Genomic DNA, 15,892 nt, shown 5'->3' with positions numbered 1-15,892 from the left:
AATGGCCGCTCGTCGGTACTCGGGGCTCTCGTGGACATTTACCAACATGTTGAAAAATCTTCATGAGTCTTCCCGCGTTTCCCGAGTACCCAGGGTACTCGGGAAACGCGGGAAGACTCATGAAGATTTTTCAACATGTTGCTAAATGTCTCCGAGTACCAACGAGCCGCTAAGAGACGTCCCCGAGCACCGACGTACCCACAACGTACATTCTCCGTGCTTACCACGAGTTTGATTTTTTTTTTAACTCGGGAGAGCTCTTGAATTACCTCGTACAGTGGGACAGCCCCATAACTCCAGCATTTTGTGTCGATCCACTTAATGAAACTGGGTGGGTGTTGGAGTGGGTGGGGGAAAGTAGACTCTACTCCACTGTTTAAAAGGACGGAATGGTGCCCTAATATCTAGAGGGTTTTAACAGTCAAGGTATCTTCTCCTCGTTGGCTACATCTAGTTCCCTCCTTTATAAGTGCATTACTACCAATTTCTAAAGGACGAAACAGGATGACGAGAGGCATTGAGACTCCGTGCAAGTTATTTTGGGTCCTGAAAAAGAATAAAAAGTTTTTTCCAATATCTTTTGGGTAAATTCTAAGGTTGACTTGCATTGGAGAACAGGTGAGCGAGAGACAGGACTGCCCAATATACAGGAGATATCCACCAGTTGGTGTGTAGGAAGGAACTGCAGATCCTGGTTTACACCGAAGATAGACACAAAATGCTGGAGTAACTCAGAGGGAACGGCAGCATCTCTGGAGGAGATAGAGTAGAGGATAGGGCCAGTGTACGCCTGGAACAGGGATTGTTCGACGTACCCTACAAAGAGGCAGGAATAGCTGGGGCCCATATGGGTGCCCACGGCTACATCTTGGATTTGGAGGAAGTGGGAGGAGAAGGGTCTCGACCCAAAGTGTGAGTTTCTCCAGCATTTTGTGTCTATCCATCGGCTAGTATTTCTGGTTCAGCGACCAGATTCTTGAAGCACCAGAGCTCAGGACATCATGCAAGAGGATGTACATGTCCTTGCGAGAACTGGTGACTTACCTACCTGTTTGAATGATTGTGGAGGCTCTCATTGGGCATGTATCACTATCCCCAACCAGCCAACAATCCATGGCAGACCACATGCAGTATTGTGTTTTGCATGCGATCCAAGCAGATCGAACATACATACCATCCATACATCCAATTCAAGTCAAATATAGTTCTCAACATTATCGCTTTCAGTTCAGTTTAGTTTATTGTCACGTGTACCGAGGTACAGTGAAAAGCCTTTGTTGCATGCTATCCAGTCAGCGGAAAGACAATACATGATTACAATCGAGCCGTTTACAGTGTACAGATACATGATACATAGGATACTGAGTTGGATGATCAGCCATGATCATATTGAATGGTGTTGCAGCCTCGAAGGGCCGAATGGCCTCTACTCCTGCACCTATTTTCTATGTTTCTATGTTAAGGGAATAACGTTGATCAGTACAAAAGACCATGCTAAGAATTTTCCTGATTAGTGCGGGTGTCAGGGGTTGATGGGGAGAAGGCAGGAGGATGGGGTTAGGAGGGAGAGATAGATCAGCCATGATTGAATGATAGAGCAGACTCGCCTAATTCTGCTCCTAGAACTTAAGAGCTTGTGAATTTTATTCTGCACTCTGCATCTTCCCCTTTGGTCTATCTATTGCCCTTGAGTTTGTGCCAGTGAAGTTTGTGGTCGCCATACAGCCATATGAATAAAAAAAGAGCATAGAACACGATAGTCTTTAACACAGACATCCACACACAGCGGAATCAAAGTTTCCCACTGTGAGGGAAGGCACTAAAGTTCAGTCAGCCTTCTCTGTTGCTGAAAAAATCTCCATGTGGGACAGGCCCTTCAGCCCACTTACAACCAATGTGTTTTCAACAGCTTTGCAATCCTTAATTAACCATTTTTGCACGTTATTCAAGCCTGCACGTAATTTCTTTGCCACTGTGAAGTTACCGAGCTGTGCTTGGCTCAGTTTAATAAGATGTGTTCACTTTTATAATCCAACTAATATGACTTTGAACCCTTCTATAATAATTTTAATTGAACGCTATGCTGTGGCAATAGCACGCAATTGTACCTCATTAAGGTAGGGCCCATCAGTCAAATGGATTTTAACGAGGCGGAATCTATTTGCGCGCAAGTAATTGCGAGTTTATGTTGGCATAACCGGATCTGTTTTTGGTAATAAACAGATCACTTTCAGCAGATTATGGTCAGTCATGTTCAATGAGCATGTGTAGGAAGGAACTGCAGAGTCAGGGGACAGGGAAACGAGAGATATAGACAGAGGTTGGGAGAAATAGAGAAAAACAGGCTGTTGGCCACCTGTGGGCTTGAAGATAGACACACAAAAAGCTGGAGTAACTCAGCGGGACAGGCAGCATCTCTGGAGAGAAGGAATGGGTGACGTTTCGGGTCCCGAAACGTCACCCATTCCTTCTCTCCAGAGATGCTGCCTGTCCCGCTGAGTTAAGGGCCTGTCCCACTTAGGAGACCTAAACAGCAACCTCTGGTGACCTGCAACCTCCTACCACCTCCCACCCACATGTTGAAAACCTTCCTCGACTATGAAGAAAACCGGCTTCGACTAGACCTGCCACTAAAAAATGATCGGTGTTTAAAACGGCAACCTATTTGTAGTCGAGGCCGGTTTTAATCACGATGAATAAATAGCAGCGACCTAGATGAAGCCTCGACCTCGCGGAAACCACTTTCCACCATTAGGGGGAGTGACCAAAACCTCCGGTGACCTCATGGAAACCTTGGGTGGTGGGCAAGGTCACCAGAGGTTGCTGTTTAGGTCTCCTAAGTGGGACGGGGGCTTTTTATTACTCCAGCTTTTTGTGTCTATCTTCGGTTTAAACCAGCATCTGCAATTCCGTCCGACTCTTGTGAACTTGATATGCCGACATGGGACAATGGGAAGCGGCCACAATGTACGTGGAACTAATGCCCCCTGTCCCACTTTGGAAACCTGAACGGAAACCTCTGGAGACTCTGCGCCCCACCCAAGGTTTCCGTGCGGTGGTTGCCGGAGGTTGCAGGTGGTTGCCGGAGGTTGCAGGTAGTGGAAGCAGTTAGGGAGACTGACAAGAACCTCCGGGAACCGCACGGAAACCTTGGGTGGGGCGCGCAAAGTCTCCAGAGGTTTCCGTTCAGGTTTCCAAAGTGGGACAGGGGCATTATGCAGCACCTTATAACGCTACCAAGAGGCAGTGAATTCCTTGTTAAAAACCCGCTCATCATTTGTACCTACTGACACTGCCACTTTCTTCTAAAATATAAATGATGAGGAAACACTTTTTCTCCCAGAGAGTTGTGAGCCTGTGGAATTCTCTGCCTCAGAGGGCGGTGGAGGCCGGTTCTCTGGATGCTTCCAAGAGAGAGCTAGATAGTGCTCTTAAAAATAGCGGAATCAAGGGATATGGGGAGAAGGCAGGAACGGGGTACTGATTGGGGATGATCAGCCATGATCACATTGAATGGCGGTGCTGGCTCGATGGGCCAAATGGCCTACTCCTGCACCTATTGTCTATTATCTATTGTCTATTGGCACCTGCTACAGTAGTTATGAAGTACATTTACGGAGAGACTAGCAATGCTTGTGTGTCAGTTCCTTTAAGTTGCAGGCATATCAATTCAGCGAATCTGACCAATGCTTTTGTCATCATAGGAGATATAATTGAAATCCTTCTTGGCATTTCTCCGCAGTCCTGCTTGATAACAGTAATTTCCCTGTCAATATCTGGCCACGCTTTTGTTTTTCACGACCTTTATGGAACAGCCTTTGAGTAACTCAAAATCATTTTTCTTTACTTGTTTGAAGAGATTTTTTTTTCTCTCTCAGAGGGCAGAAATTTATTTCACGTCGGGAGTCTATTTTAATCAAGCGATCCATCCGTTTGTCAGCACATCAATAAATCTATCCCAGTTCTGTCCTGTAATGCATCCAATTATCAAAGTAATCTATTTATCTACCTTGACAATCCATCCTTTTATCCAGCTTGACAACTGGTCTAATGATTTGTCCATTGACTGCCTAGGTAATTCTACATAGCATCTTTCAATCAAACCTTTGTATATACCTATTTTTTCCTTCCAAGCTAATCTATCTATCTGAACTGAACATCTGTCCACACTCTGCAATATTATCTAGTGTTTCCGCTTTTCAATCTACTCATCACCCATCTAGCTATTTTATTTAACCAGTTATTTATTAAAGTTGTCTACAAATCAATCATCTATCTATCCCCTGTCCAAAGATGTCCCTATCCTTTCCGAATTAAAGCATCCAAACATCCTATCCCTTAATTCTGTCATCTATGTATTTAATCCACGTGTTCATTTATTATTTAGACAGCTAATGTACTGGTGTTTATTTGTGAAAGATGGTGCAAAAAAAAAAGCTATCTGATCTTCCACTTTCATTCTCCTTCCCATTGCCACACTGATCTTTCTGTCCTAGGTCTCCTCCATTGTCAGAGTGAGGCTAATCGCAAATTGGAGGAGCAGCACCTCATATTTCGCTTGGGCAGCTTACAACCCAGTGGTATGGATATTGATTTCTCTAACTTCAAGTAACCCCTGCATTCCCTCTCTCTCCATCCCTCCCCCACCCACGTCGCACCAGCTTCTTGTTCTCACCCAGCATAAAAACGAACAATGGCCTGTTTCCTTTATCATTGTAACTTTTATACCTATCTTCCATTCTTTGTGTTATATCACCATCGATATCTCTTGTTTCCCTTTCCCCTGACTGTAGTCTGAAGAAGGGTCTCGACCCGAAACGTCACCCATTCATTCTCTCCAGAGATGCTGCCTGATGCTGAGTTACACCAGCATTTTGTGTCTGTCTTCGGTTTAAACCAGCATCTGGGGTCCATCCCTCACAAGCAGTCAAGGTGTGCCTAACTAAGGCATCCGGGCATTAAGCATGTGTGTGAAATGGAAAAATAGGTCAGACGGAAATATTTACAGGACAGTCATTAAATAACCCTGGATATCTTGCAATAAGATCACAAGTCATGGGAGCAGAATTAGGCCATTCGGCCCATTGAGCCTGCTCCACCATTCCATTAGTTCCTAAGTCATAGAAGCAGAATTAAGCTATTCAGCTGGTGAAAAGTCTACTCCGCCATTCAATCATGGCTGATCTATCTCTCCCTCTCAACCCCATTCTCCTGCCTTCTCCCCATAACCCTTGACACCCGTACCAATCAAGAATCTATCTATCTATCTCTGCCTTAAAAATATCCATTGACTTGGCCTCCACTGCCATCTGTCCACAGATTCATCACCCTCTGACTAAAGAAATTCCTCCTCATCTCCTTCCTAAAGGAATGTCCTTTTAGTCTGAGGCTGTGACCTCTAGTCCTAGACTCCCCCACTAGTGGAAACATCCTCTCCACATCCACTCTATCCAAGTCTTTAATCATGGCTGATCTATCTCTCCCTCCTAACCCCATTCTCCTGCCTTCTCCCCTAATTTGACACCCGTACTAACCAAGAACCTATAAATCTCCACTTTAAAAGTACCCAATAATGCAATGCCAGAGGCTCAGGTTCAACCCTGCCTGTGTGGAGTTAGCACGTTCCCCAGAAGTCCAGGCAGCTTTGAGTGTTCTGATTTCCACCCCACCTCCTTAAGACGTGCTAGTTTGGTACGTTAATTGTCCCGAGTGTATCGGTGAATGGCAGAATCTTGGGAGAGTTGATGGGAATGAAGGGAGAATGAACAAATGGGACTGATGTAAGCCCAGGAGGCCGGATGGTGCAACGGTAGAGTTACTGTCTCACAGTGCCGGAGACCCGGGTTCGATCCCGACAACGGGTGGCATGTCTGTACGGAATTGACACGGAATTTCCCACCTGACCTGCGTGGGTTTCCTCCGAGATCTTCGGTTTCCTCCCACACTTCAATAAGATCACGGGTGATCATCCAAAATCAGTATCCCTTGATCCCATTAGCCCCAAGAGCTAAATCTAACTCTCCCTTGAAAACATCCAATGAACTGGCCTCCACTGCCTTCTGTGGCAGAGAATTCCACAGATTCACAACTCTCTGGGTGAAGAGGTTTTTCATCTCATCTCAGTCCTAAATGGCCGACCCCTTATTCTTAAACTGTGTGACCCCTGGTTCTGGACTCCCCCAACATGGGGAACATTTTTCCTGCATCTAGCCTGTCCTATCCCTTAAGAATTTTATATGTATGATAAGGAAATAATGTTCAGTGCAAGTTGAAGCCAGTAACGTCTGCTCAAAGAAAGTCCGAGGGTCTCCAATGAGGTAGATAGTAGGTAGATAATAGGTCTGGGCTTTAGCTATATCCGTCTCTAACCTCCAGAGTATTATTTCTAAATTTAGATCATTAGAGATCCTAATTTACCTAGGGAATTGGGAGTTTTAAATATTATTTAACCATGAGTACAAACGGAGTGCGGACCCCGTGAAGGATGCAATCTCCCACTCCACATATGATGAAAGAATGGGTCGACTGGGCTTGTATTCACTGGAGTTTAGAAAGTAGAGAGGGGATCTTATAGAAACATATACAATTTTTAAGGGATTGGACAGGCTTGATGCAGGAAAAATGTTCCTGATGTTGGGGGAGTCCAGAACCAGGGGGTCACACAGTTTAAGAATAAGGGGGAGGCCATTTAGGACTGGGATGAGGAAAAACTTTTTCACCCAGAGGGTTGTGAATCTGTGGAATTCTCTGCCACAGAAGGCAGTGGAGGCCAATTCCCTGGATGCTTTCAAGAGAGAGTTAGATAGAGCTCTTAAAGATAGCGGAGTCAAGGGGTATATGGGGGAAAGGTAGGAACGGGGTACTGATTGTGGATGATCAGCTATGATCACAGTGAATGGTGGTGCTGGCTCAAAGGGCTGAATGGCCTACTGCTGCACCTATTGTCTATAGTTCATAGTCTACGAGACGTGCAGGGGACAAGTTTTTTTGTACAGAGGGTGGTGGTGGAGGCATTTAAGAGACTTTTGGATAGACACATGGATATGGATCATGTCCAAGCAGATAAGAATTGGTCGTGACATTATGTTCGATGCAGACATTGAGGGCCAAAGGCGTGCCTCGATCATATTGAATGGAGGTGCTGGCTTGACGGGCCGAATGGCCTGTTCCTGTACCTATTTTCTATGTTTCCTTTCGAATTTCGACTATCTACCTCAATGGTGACCCTTGGACTACCCTTGTTTGGACTTTGCTGGCCTCACCGTGTGCTTAACGCTACTCCCTTATCATATACGTTAACTCAGATGTCACTGTACCTTAATTGGTCCACGCGACAATAACCTGACCTTGATTACCTGTACACTGTGAACGGCTCGATTGTAATCATGCATTGTCTTTCCGCTGACTGGTTAGCACGCAACGAAAGCTTTGCACTGTCCCCTGGTACACCTAAACTGAAACTGTGGGGAACAAGAAGGGTCTCGACCCGAAACGTCGCCCATTCCTTCGCTCCAGAGATGCTGCCTGTCCCGTTGAGTTACTCCAGCGGGCTTGTGTCTGTCTTGTGGGCCACAGGGCCTGTTTCCACGTTGTATGGCTGGATGGATCGAAGGTTTTCATCCATTCTGCTTTGGTATATAGCTGTACTCTGGTGTATATTACGGTGACGAATCTGCCGCAGTTAACGTTTTTCTTCCTCTCTCTCCTTTTGTTGTCTCCCTAGCTCAAAGTCCAACGGTGGCCGACCCACTCCAGCAAGCATACACGGGCATGCAGCACTACACAGGTCATTAACATTGCTTACGTAACTATGGCCCACTTTCTGTTGACTTTTGCACTGTTTTACAAAAGGGTTCAGTGTTACACGCAGGCAATTCATACCAAAGCTTCACGGGGAGTTTGAGGAGCAGACAGGTTTTGAAGGATTTGTATGTCTGAACCTTAGCGAGGAGGTTTGTTTGTGTGTATATGATGCAAGTGGGATAACGTGGAACTAGTGTGAAAGGGTGATAAATGGGCAGCGTGGACTCGGTGGGCCGAAGGGCCTGTTTCCACGCTGTATCTCTAAACTAAACTAAACTAAACTACACTAAGTTGAACTAAACTGAACCGAAATGAACCAAACTAAACTAAAGGGCCTTTCCCACTTGGGCGTCATTTGCGCGTAATTTACGCGTCATCATTTACGCGTCACGATGCACGACGCACGCGTTGTGCCGCGCACGTGATGCGCGTATGGTACGCATTACGCGCGCATGGTGCGTAGTGACATAGACCGTGATGCGCGGTCCCACGCAGCGCCCCAGGATTTTGGGATCTTCGCCCAAGTGACAGGCCCCTAAGACCATTATTTGAAATTAATATGGAGACCATTCAGGAATTTTGAATGGGGTAGAATAATACTAAAGGAACAAATACTAAACCAAAAATGAAAGAGTGATCTTATGATATCAATGTGCTTTTGTAGTAGTGTGACAATGCCCTACAATGCTCTGTAGGCTTCTAAGTTTGGCCATACTTACCAAATTGAGTAAAGGGCCTGTCCCACTTTCATGACCGAATTCACGACTCGTGGACATTTTTCATCAGGCTAGAAAAACGCCCCGACGTACTTGATGCCACGAGTTCCTACGACTAGCAACACAACCTGCTACGACCTACCTACGACCTCGTGACGACCATGCTGCGAGTATGAGTCAAGGGCAAATTCGGCAGAGGTCGTGAGTTAGGTCGTGAAAGTGGGACAGGCCCTTAACAAGAATAGACCTTTCACTCTTGCAAACCCTGAAGCCAGTTCTTGACATTGGATGGCATTCTGCCTAATTTCCTCTTGCCTTCTGACTCGCTACCTTCATACGTCAGCTGGTGATTACATTGTCTTCCTCTATCTCTTATTCCCCAATGAAAATAGATGAACAGTAAACAGTTGACGTAATCGGATGATAGCAGCTGTCTGGACACAACAGTAGGTGGCTGCCCTGTCAGACAGCATTAAATCACTGATTGTCCAGTTGAGAAAGTAAGTGAAATAAAGATCGATGCATCTCAGTTGGCTGAGTTTTAATTGATCCTCAACACTTATTGTGGGAGAGAGATCCATTCTCTCTTTTGCCATTAGTATTGCAAGATATGGCATCAACACAAGGCTTCACCTACTATTCCTGATTAATGCCACATTCAGTCATAGAGTGATACAGTGTGGAAACAAACCCTTCGACCCAACTTGCCCACACCGGCCAACATGTCCCAGCTACACTAGTCCCACCTGACCAGGTTTGGATTGGTCCATATCCCTCCATACCTGTCCTATCCATGTACCTGTCTAACTGTTTCTTAAAGTCTGAAGAAGGGTTTCGGCCCGAAACGTTGCCTATTTCCTTCGCTCCATAGATGCTGCTGCACCCGCTGAGTTTCTCCAGCACTTTTGTCTACCCTAACTGTTTCTTAAAGGTTGGGATAGTCCCAGCCTCAACTACCTCCTCTGGCAGCTCGTTCCATACACCTACCGCCCTTTGTGTGAAAAAGTCACCCCTCAGATTCCTATGAACTGGCTTAAGGGTTTACAAGAGTAAAAGGTCTATTCGTATTACTCAATTTGGTAAGTACGGCCAAACTTGGAGCATTGTAAGGCATCTTCACACCACCATAAAAGCCCATTCCTATTAACTTTTTCCCCCTTCACCTTAAACCTATGTTCTCTGGTCCTCGATTCACCTACACTAGGCAAGAGACTCTGTGCGTTTACCCGATCTTTTCCTCTCATGATTTTGTCCACCTCGAGGAGATCACCCCTCATCCTCCTGCACTCCAAGGAATAGTATTGTGTGCAGTTCGGGTTGCCCCTATACACGAAGGATGTGTAGACTCTGGAGAAGGTGTTTAGCAGAAAGCTGGCTGGGTTGGAGGGCATTAGCTACAAAGCAAGGTAGGCCAAACTGTGTGGTCTTCTCTGGAGCTTTGGAGGCTGAAGGGAGATTTGCTAGTAGCATATAAAAATTAAGTTGGCCTTAGATAGGGTAGAGATTCAGAACCTTTTTCTCAGGGTGGAAACATGGAAGACTAGAGGGCCTGTTTCCACACTATATCCCTAAACAATAAACTTATAGCCCTGTCCCACGATACGAGTTCATTCCAAGAGCTCTCCCGAGTTTAAAAAAAAAATCAAACTCGTGGTAAGCACGGAGAACGTACGTCGGAGCTCGGGGACGTCTCTTAGCGGCTCGTAACGCTAACGGCAGATACTCGGGAAGACTCGCTAACGGCAGGTCAGCTCGGGAAGACTCGTGAAGATTTCTCAACGTGTTGAAAAATGTCCACGAGAGCCCCGAGTACCGACGAGCGGCCCTTACCGTAAATCTCCGAGTTCGAATCAGGGCAAACTCGGGGAGAGCTCTTGGAATGAACTCGTACCGTGGGACAGGGCTTTAATGCTTAAAGAAGCAAATGACAATATTTTGTACGCGTTCAATAGTTTTGTGGACAATGAGTATGTTGGATGAACATGGTGAATGCTGGACATGCTGAATGAATTGGTCAGTTTATGAGTGATTTTATCCCTTTTTCTTACTCTTTTTGCCATTGTAGCAGCTTACCCTGCAGCATATGCCCCCATTGGACAGGCATTTCCACAGCAACCCCCCATCATCCCCCAGCAACAGAGAGAAGGTAAGACATCAAACGCCAGCCTCCATTCCCATTGAGAGCACACTCTCCATATATATACTTGCACCTCCTCCAACCTCATCTACTGCATCCGCCGTTCCAGGTGTCAACTTCTCTACATCGGCGATCGTTTCGCTGAACGCCTCCCCTCAGTCCGCCTCAACCTACCTGATCTCCCGGTGGCTCAGCACTTCATCTCCCCCTCCCATTCCCAATCTGACCTTTCTGTCCAGGGCCTCCTCCACTGACAGAGTGAAGCCCAGTGCAAATTGGAGGAGCAGCACCTCATATTTCGCTTGGACAGCTTACACCCCAGCGGTACGAACGTTGACTTCTCTAACTTCAGATAGCCCTTGCTTTATTCCCCTCTCCGTCACTTCCCCCTTCCCAGTTCTCCAAGGGTTTCGGCCCGAAACGTCGCCTATTTCCTTCGCTCCATAGATGCTGCTGCACCCGCTGAGTTTCTCCAGCATTTTTGTGTACCTTCGATTTTCCAGCATCTGCAGTTCCTTCTTAAAGACATCACGTCTTGCACGTCGCTTCTGTTTTCACGGATAATTGAACAGATAAACGATATCTCTCTTTCCAAGTCATGTCCCGGAAAAGACAAATAACTTTACCATTTGGCATTTTGTTTGTTTCGAAAAGGCAAACGTTGTCAGAAATGTTATGACAGTGTAAAAAGATATTTAGTTCAGTTTAGTTTTAAACATACAGCGATGAAACAGGCCCTTCGGCCCACCAGGTCCGCGTCGACCAGCGATCCCCGCACATTAACACTATCCTACACACACTAGAGACAGTTGGAACTGTGAGTAAGATGGCCACAAATCATAGCGATATATGGTAGCATTTTTTCTAAAATCAATATAGAGCGCAGACAGGTAGTGGTCAAGATGAGACTTTAAGTTATATAAATATATAAAAAGATCAGTGTGTGTATGTATACACATATCCACATATTCATCTATATATATATATATTATATAATGGATATATGCGTATATATACATACATTGACGGTAAATGGCTTGGTAATTGTAAAAATTGTCCCTAGTGGGTGTAGGATAGTGTTTGTGTGCGGGGATCGCTGGTCGGCACGGACTCGGTGGGCCGAAGGGCCTGTTTCTGCGCTGTATCTCTAAACTAAACTAATCTGATCTTTTTTTTTCTTGGTTATTATATTGTTTACAGTGTGCTATGTTTACGGAGGGAGCGTGACGCCAGCACTCTACGTCTGAGCGTCTCGGCAATCAAACGCCTTGTATATCTGACACTTGTTCTCTCTTTCCCTCAGGACCAGAAGGGTGTAACCTGTTCATCTACCACCTGCCGCAGGAGTTTGGAGACGCCGAGCTCATGCAGATGTTCATGCCATTTGGCAACGTCATCTCGGCCAAGGTCTTTGTTGACCGCGCCACTAACCAAAGTAAATGCTTTGGTGAGTGAAACCCCTTCTTCACTTTGGGGGGGAGAAACTTTGGGGTTTTGTGGGGATGGAGGGTTGAGTTTTTAATTGCGTTTGATCATAAATAAGGCGCGAACAGATCGGCGGATTCTGCGGAAGCAATATCTGCTCCACATGTGACTCTAATACCAGGAGGTTGAAGGACTCGCATTGAATGCTAATGAAGAATAATTTCTAAGCGAGCAGTTTCATATGAAAGCAGCAAGCTCTTCGAAAGCAAATCTAATTGTGATTTATTTTTTAATTAATGTCCATTTGCGCGCCATGGCCGGCGGAGCAGGCTGGGCCTCGTTGATCAGCCTGACACGGCAAGGAAATTGCAGCGTCTTTATTGCCTGTGTTCTGCTTGTGTTGATTTGAATTAGTGTCAGATGCGATCCCCGCGCGTCTGCACAGCTTGTCATTTGTAGAGGTGGTGAACGAGGAAGGAGAAGTGGCGCAGCGGTAGAGTTGCTGCCTCACAGCTCGATCCTGGCCACGGGTGGTTGTCTGTACGGAGTTTGTACCTTCTCCCCACCTGACCTGCGTGGGTTTTCTCCGGGCGCTCCGGTTTCCTCCCGCACTCCAAAGACGTGCAGGTTTATAGGTTAATTGGCCTCAGTGAGTTGTAAAATCGGCCCTAGCGTGTGTAGGTTAGTGTACTGGTCGGCGTGGACTCGGTGGGCCGAAGGGCCTGTTTCCGCATTGTATTTCTCCAGTCTAAAATTAAGTCGGAGCAAAAATGTCTGAGCCTTGCATAGGTCCACAGGGCAAGAGGCACTGCTGAGGAGTGAGATGCGAACTCTTTGTACGGTACAAAATATGCGAGAGATTGAATAAAGAGGGAATACATCAAATTACATCCTTTGGTATGCAAGGTGTGGAAACAGCCGAAATTAGTTCCACTTTTAAATCTGATTTAGTGGAACCGAATTGTCCAAAATTCAATGATCGCACGTTAGACTAAGTAAAGATATCAGAGGACAATGTTTCAGCCACTAAGTTCCTGCTTGAAGTTGTGGAGAAAGTGCGAATACAAACCATCGGACAAAGATAATCAACTCAGGAACCTTAACGAAGGAGAAATGTCTTCGTCCATGGAGTGTGTAATACTCTGCTACTGATAGGGTGCAAGTGAACAGCAGCGATGCATTAATCTAGAGCAGGGGTCGGCAACCTTGTTCTGTATAGGAGCCGGGTGGCATGTGTGTGAGTGGATGGCGGGCCACATCTACCACCTGTTCACATAGATCCAGCCCCTTCGAGGACACCATCCAGAGCGCTGGCCCCGAGTTACGGGCGCTCGCCAACATGGCGTACCATCGGTCCATTGCCTTGGCTCCTGAAGGTCCTGAGGGTGGTGGCTCAAATACTCACACTCACTCACCCCCAGCCTATTGACAACCCCGATCCCCACAATGAAACCCAGACACGGAAGGTGCCGGCCAAAGATCCTATAGCGGAGCAAGATCGACCACTCCTGCTAAATGCAATGGGCTGACGTGTAGTACGCAACGGAGCGGAACGTGGGCCTTTTTTTCATCCATTTCAGTAACCTGACCCGACCCGACCCGACCCGACTCGCAGTGTAATCAACGTTGCGGGGGAACAGTTTGTGTTAATAAATTATAATTCTGAAAACGAGGAGAAGATTTTTGCCAAATAACTTTTATTTTTACGAGGATGTTTCCGTAACCGGCTTCCGGCTCCGCACTAGTATCTTTGCTCCGCTACGGGATCTTTGGTGCGGAGACGGAAGCCGGTTACGGAAATGGGGCCGAAAATTACCCACGAATCTGCCCGTGGCCGTACTACGCCTTTTTCGTCGAGTGATCTATCTTGCTCGCTGTAGGATCTTTGGTGCCGGCGGCTTTGGACAGGAGGCGATACTGTCAGAGCCTGAGCGCTCGGCTCCGCTGGGCGGTATGGCAATTGCGGCCGCCAGCGCAGTCCTCCTTACGGTACCGTGCCTGGGCGCCTCGGGGCCTGGGAGGTACCGGAGATGACGGAAATCTGCGGGCCGGATGACCACGGAACGAAAGCACGCCCGCAGGCCGGATGATTTCGGGTTAAGGGCCGCATTCGGCCCGGGGGCCGCAGGTTGCCGACACATGATGTAGAGGTTGGATAAGCGCATAGGGAAGAAGGATTGAAGGAAATGGTTTCCAACTCTGGACCACAAGACCTCTGTGGGGAGTGGTGTGTGTGTGTTTAATATTGTTGCGGTACTTTAGTCAGGAATTAAATGAAATGTCTTAAAATATTAGAACAGCGCACCATTCAAGGGGCGACTGAGGAGGCCCAAAAAAAAATCACTCCAACTCTTGAAACGGCCTGGCTTGTGATGCGTCTTGCAATTATGGGGTTAGGATGAGGTTTACATCAACTCGTGAATATTTCATTCGGGAAGACTGGGAACGATGGGGCCAAAGGTTTCCTCCCACACTCCAAAAACGTCCAGGTTTGTAGGTTAATTGGCTTGGCATAAATGTAAATTGTCCCCAGTGTGTGTAGGATAGTGTTAATGTGCGGGGATCGCAGGTCGGTGCCGGCTCGGTGGGCCGAAGGGCCTTGTCCGCGCTGTATCTCTAAACTAAACTTAGCTGGACTCAAAAAGCTGGAGTAACTCAGCGGGACAGGCAGCATCTCCGGAGAGAAGGAATAGGTGATGTTTCGGGTCGAAACCCTTCTTCATTCCGAAACGCCACCTGTTCCTTCTCTGCAGAGATGCTGCCTGACCCGCTGAGTTACTCCAGCATTTTGTGTCTGTCTTCAGTATAAACCAGCATCGGTGGTTCCTTCCTCAACTGAACTAGAGCAAGACCACCAACACGGACACATTGGATCTGACCCCGTGCAGTATTCTCCCTAGCGTTTACTTCAGACGGTCGGAGGGCAATGGGACTCTGCTTCCCAATCGGCAAGAATGAGTTCACATTTGCAGCGTTTGCAAAGGTTCGCTCCTGCAGGAAGGGAAGATAGATTTAGTTCCCACAAAGTAAATAAAGCATCTGTGTTGGAGAGCGGAGGCTTCCACTTTATGGAGTCAGGTGATGCATGGTCAGGTGTTGGTGTTGGCGTTTTGTCATGTGTACCAATATACAGTGAAAAACATCACACTCTATCCAGACAAATGGACAATCATTTGACCTTGTGAGTGTCTGAATATGTCCGTGTGTGTGTGTGTGTCTATTTGTGTGTGCATCTGAGCGTGTGTGTGTTGTGTGTGCATTGCTTGTATGTGTGTGCATTGCTTGTATGTGTGTGAGTGTGTGTGTATGTTGTGTGTGCATTGCGTGTGTGTGTGCTTGTGTGTGTGTTTCTATGTATGTCCATGTGTGTGTGTGTGTGTCTATTTGTGTGTGCACCTGTGCATGTGTGTGTGTTGCGTGTGTGTGTTTGTGTGTATGTGTTTGTGTGTGTGCGTGTGTGTGTGTGTGTGTGTGTGTGCGTGCGTGTGTGTGTGCGTGTGTGTGTGTGTGCGTGTGCGTGTGCGTGTGCGTGTGTGTGTGTGTGTGTGTGTGTTGTGTGTGCATTGCGTGTGTGTGTGCTTGTGTGTGTGTTTCTATGTATGTCCATGTGTGTGTGTGTGTGTGTCTATTTGTGTGTGCACCTGTGCATGTGTGTGTGTTGCGTGTGTGTTTGTGTGTATGTGCCTGTGTGCGTGTGTGTGTGTGTGTGTGTGTGTGTGTGTGTGTGTGTGTGTGTGTGTGTGTGTGTGTGTGTGTGTGTGTGTGTGCATGTGTGTGTGTGTGCATGTGTGTGTGTGTGATTGTGAATTAG

General features: G+C 46.8%; 1 protein-coding gene across 1 annotated transcript in view; it reads left to right on the top strand.

The window, feature by feature from the left end:
- LOC116968217 (CUGBP Elav-like family member 4) overlaps positions 1-15,892 on the top strand; it is a 122,598-nt gene that overhangs the window by 85,651 nt on the left and 21,055 nt on the right. Inside the window, exons 8-10 of the mRNA XM_033014883.1 lie at positions 7,724-7,786; positions 10,585-10,665; positions 11,960-12,103. Of these exons, the coding sequence (XP_032870774.1) occupies positions 7,724-7,786; positions 10,585-10,665; positions 11,960-12,103 (288 nt within the window). The remainder of the gene's footprint in view (positions 1-7,723; positions 7,787-10,584; positions 10,666-11,959; positions 12,104-15,892) is intronic.

Source organism: Amblyraja radiata, chromosome X (assembly GCF_010909765.2).
Source record: "Amblyraja radiata isolate CabotCenter1 chromosome X, sAmbRad1.1.pri, whole genome shotgun sequence".
In the NCBI taxonomy this organism is placed as follows: domain Eukaryota; kingdom Metazoa; phylum Chordata; class Chondrichthyes; order Rajiformes; family Rajidae; genus Amblyraja; species Amblyraja radiata.
The sequence above is the reverse complement of the archived record's forward strand: the minus strand, read 5'-3'. Positions and strand labels throughout refer to the sequence as shown.